The 2,703-nt window shown below is 51.5% G+C and overlaps 1 protein-coding gene across 1 annotated transcript; it reads left to right on the forward strand.

Moving 5' to 3' along the window:
* Positions 1 to 248: 248 nt before the first annotated feature.
* LOC147449338 (uncharacterized) lies at positions 249 to 731 on the forward strand. The gene has a single exon (XM_086521544.1). It carries the CDS (start codon positions 249 to 251, stop codon positions 729 to 731), a length of 483 nt encoding a protein of 160 aa, XP_086377670.1.
* Positions 732 to 2,703: the final 1,972 nt, after the last annotated feature.

A 2,703-nucleotide genomic window follows, 5' to 3' on the forward strand; every position in this document is an offset into this window, starting at 1 on the left:
GGCGGGAATTGTTCAAGCTCCTAGGCACACAACTCAGATTCGCGTGAGCCTATCACCCCCAGACAGACGGGCAGACTGAGCGAGTCAATCAAGGCATCGAAGACTACATCCGTTGCTATGTGCAAGCAGATCAAAAGGATTGGGGAGATATCCTGGAAGTCCTTGAGTTTTAGTACAACAGCAGTGTGCACTCAGGGACAGGATACACTCCGTTTGAACTAGCTACAGGTAAAGAGGTGATTACGCCCATGGCCCTTGCTTCGGGCACCATGCATGCAGAAGATCAGGATGTTGAGCAGTTTCTAATGGCTTGGCACAAACGTTTGGATGTAGCCAGAAAGCACTTGATGAAGTACAAAGATAAGTATGTAGCCAGACACAATGAGAAAGAACGAACAGAATTCTTCCAGAAAGGTGACTTGGTACTGATCAGTGCACAGAACATTATCCTGCTAGAGAACTTGACACCCAAATTCAACCACCGCTACTATGGTCCATATCGGGTTCTACAAGACTTCAACAATGTCTCCTACAAGCTGGAGCTACCCTCCAATGTCAAGATCCACAATGTCTTCCACATCAGCTTACTCAAACAATTTCAAGTTGATGGGAAATACGGCCGCCATGTGCCTCTTCTAGACAAAGGAGTAAACCCCTTTGAGCCAGAAATCATCATCAAACATCGTCTCAAGCGCAACAACCTGGAGTTCTATGTAAAATGGAGAGGCTAGGGCGGCCAATGTCAAATTTCACTTGGGTGCCGTAAGATAGAGTCATTGCAATGGATAAGCAGTTGTTGCTTCGGTACTACAGGATCCCGGAGCTCAAGCACATGCCTAGGGCATAGAAGTCAACAAATATGTACAACAGTAGTCTAGGATGCATTAGTTCAGCACAATTATGCTTCAGTATCAGCAAAATAAGATGGAGTATGCGACAATTATGCGATGTATGCACTATGTGGTCATATGCTGTTTAGTCTTGACGAGGACGTCAAGTTGGGGGGGGGAGAATGTTGGGATCCTCGTGAGAGGGAGTTTTTTCACGGCGCGTCGACGGTCCCTCCTTGCCTCAAGCGCCCCCATATGGGCTATCCCTCATGCGTGCCAGCGGTCCACGTTCCTACTTTTAACCTAACACCCGCTAACCTAACTCCCCAACGTGGACGGTGCTTGAGGGGGACCGAGGCCCCGTTTGGTGAATTGCCCCTCTCCGCGGCCATGCTCCCTGCGGGCCAACACATGACGACCCGTGGACCCGTTGCTCTCGTGAACGCAACACGACTCCGGGAGCCCCCGAAAGGATTTTTGCAAGTGAGAGCCCCGCTTGTTCCGTGGCCGGGTCCCCGGGGGTCCCGGGGTCCAAATTGGCCTGCGACGTGCCCGTGGGGCCGTTTCGGCATTTTGCACAATTTTTGGAACCGCGGCTCCTTGACGGGACCAACGGTAATTTCTTGAGAGGGATTTCTATCTCAAGGCCATGGGGCTTGGGCGGTATGCCTGAGCGCCCCGAATTAAAGTACTTATATGGGAGTAGTACTCCACTCTTGGTGAACCGTGCGCATCCTCCCGGGTAGCTAAGAGGGGGCCGGTTGTTCAACCGGAGCCGGGGTGGCAATCCTCACGTCCATAAAACCATCTACCCATACTTGGTTGGAGTTATGTTAACCCAGTCTACAGAGGCGCCAGAGGGGCCTCCGTCCCTTTTTGTAATCAACTTTTTGAATCAATACAAAGCGCCCGTCATGGGCTTGTTTCTCCAAATTTTGTCTCGCGCATCCCTTTGAAATACTTTCTCAACTTGTTGTGAAGTCAGCTAACTTGTGTTCAGGTGGAGGATCGACGAACGCACGTGGCCCCTAAGTCCCATTTACGGGCCGCTCTTCAGGGTCCTCTAACATGAACCTCCACACACACACACACGCTTTTTCTACATGATGCTGGCCCACCTTCTCTCGTTGGCATGGATGGCTTTGCCAATGAATCCCTACAATCTCGGATCCCCTGACTTTGGTGCGCTTTCCCCCCGCACACACTATTTTTTAATGGCAAATCAGGCTGTCCGAGTCTGTGCTCGCTCGTATACTAACCCAATCAATGCACACACACACACCCTCCCAATTGTGTAGGTTCAGCTGAGCCACACACGCCCTGGTCCTGCCTTGGCCCGCCTGGCTTGGCCCACGCCAACACACACACACTCTTAATCACCCCGGGCCCCTAGCCTCAAAAGACACATCGCAGTTTTGACTGCACCTGCACTCGTGCATGGCTCAGCCCGACCTGCCTGCCCTCTCTTGTTGTTCATGTGCAGTGGCAAGCCTTGATTTGTTTGTTATTGGTGCTTCCAATTAGGGACGCGTGCCTTGACTCAAGGATTTGCGCCAGCTCACTGGTAAACACATACGCGTTGCGGCTTGGCCTGAGCCTCACATTGCCCAACATACACGAACTGCTCTCAGCTGCAATTTTTGTGCGCCTCTACAGCCGACTCAGGCCCTCACGCACCAGATATCGTCATCACAAACACACCCACTCTTTGTATTTTCTACAGTTCACAGCTCATGTCAGTTCATAGCTTGCGCTGCTGACCTGGAGCTGCCAGTTGTGGCTCTCAGAAGACACACACACACACACACACACACACACACAAGGGCCGAGCCTCTGTTCTCTTGTAAACACCTTTTGCCACCGTCAGAAAACA

The sequence above is a fragment of the Adiantum capillus-veneris genome, chromosome 10 (genome assembly GCF_014529385.1).
Source record: "Adiantum capillus-veneris isolate H3 chromosome 10, ASM1452938v2, whole genome shotgun sequence".
Taxonomy (NCBI): domain Eukaryota; kingdom Viridiplantae; phylum Streptophyta; class Polypodiopsida; order Polypodiales; family Pteridaceae; genus Adiantum; species Adiantum capillus-veneris.

What these genes read in the sequence shown, in the direction of transcription:
- LOC147449338 (XM_086521544.1), top strand. Translation starts at nt 249, where the DNA reads ATGGCCCTTGCTTCGGGCACCATGCATGCAGAAGATCAGGATGTTGAG.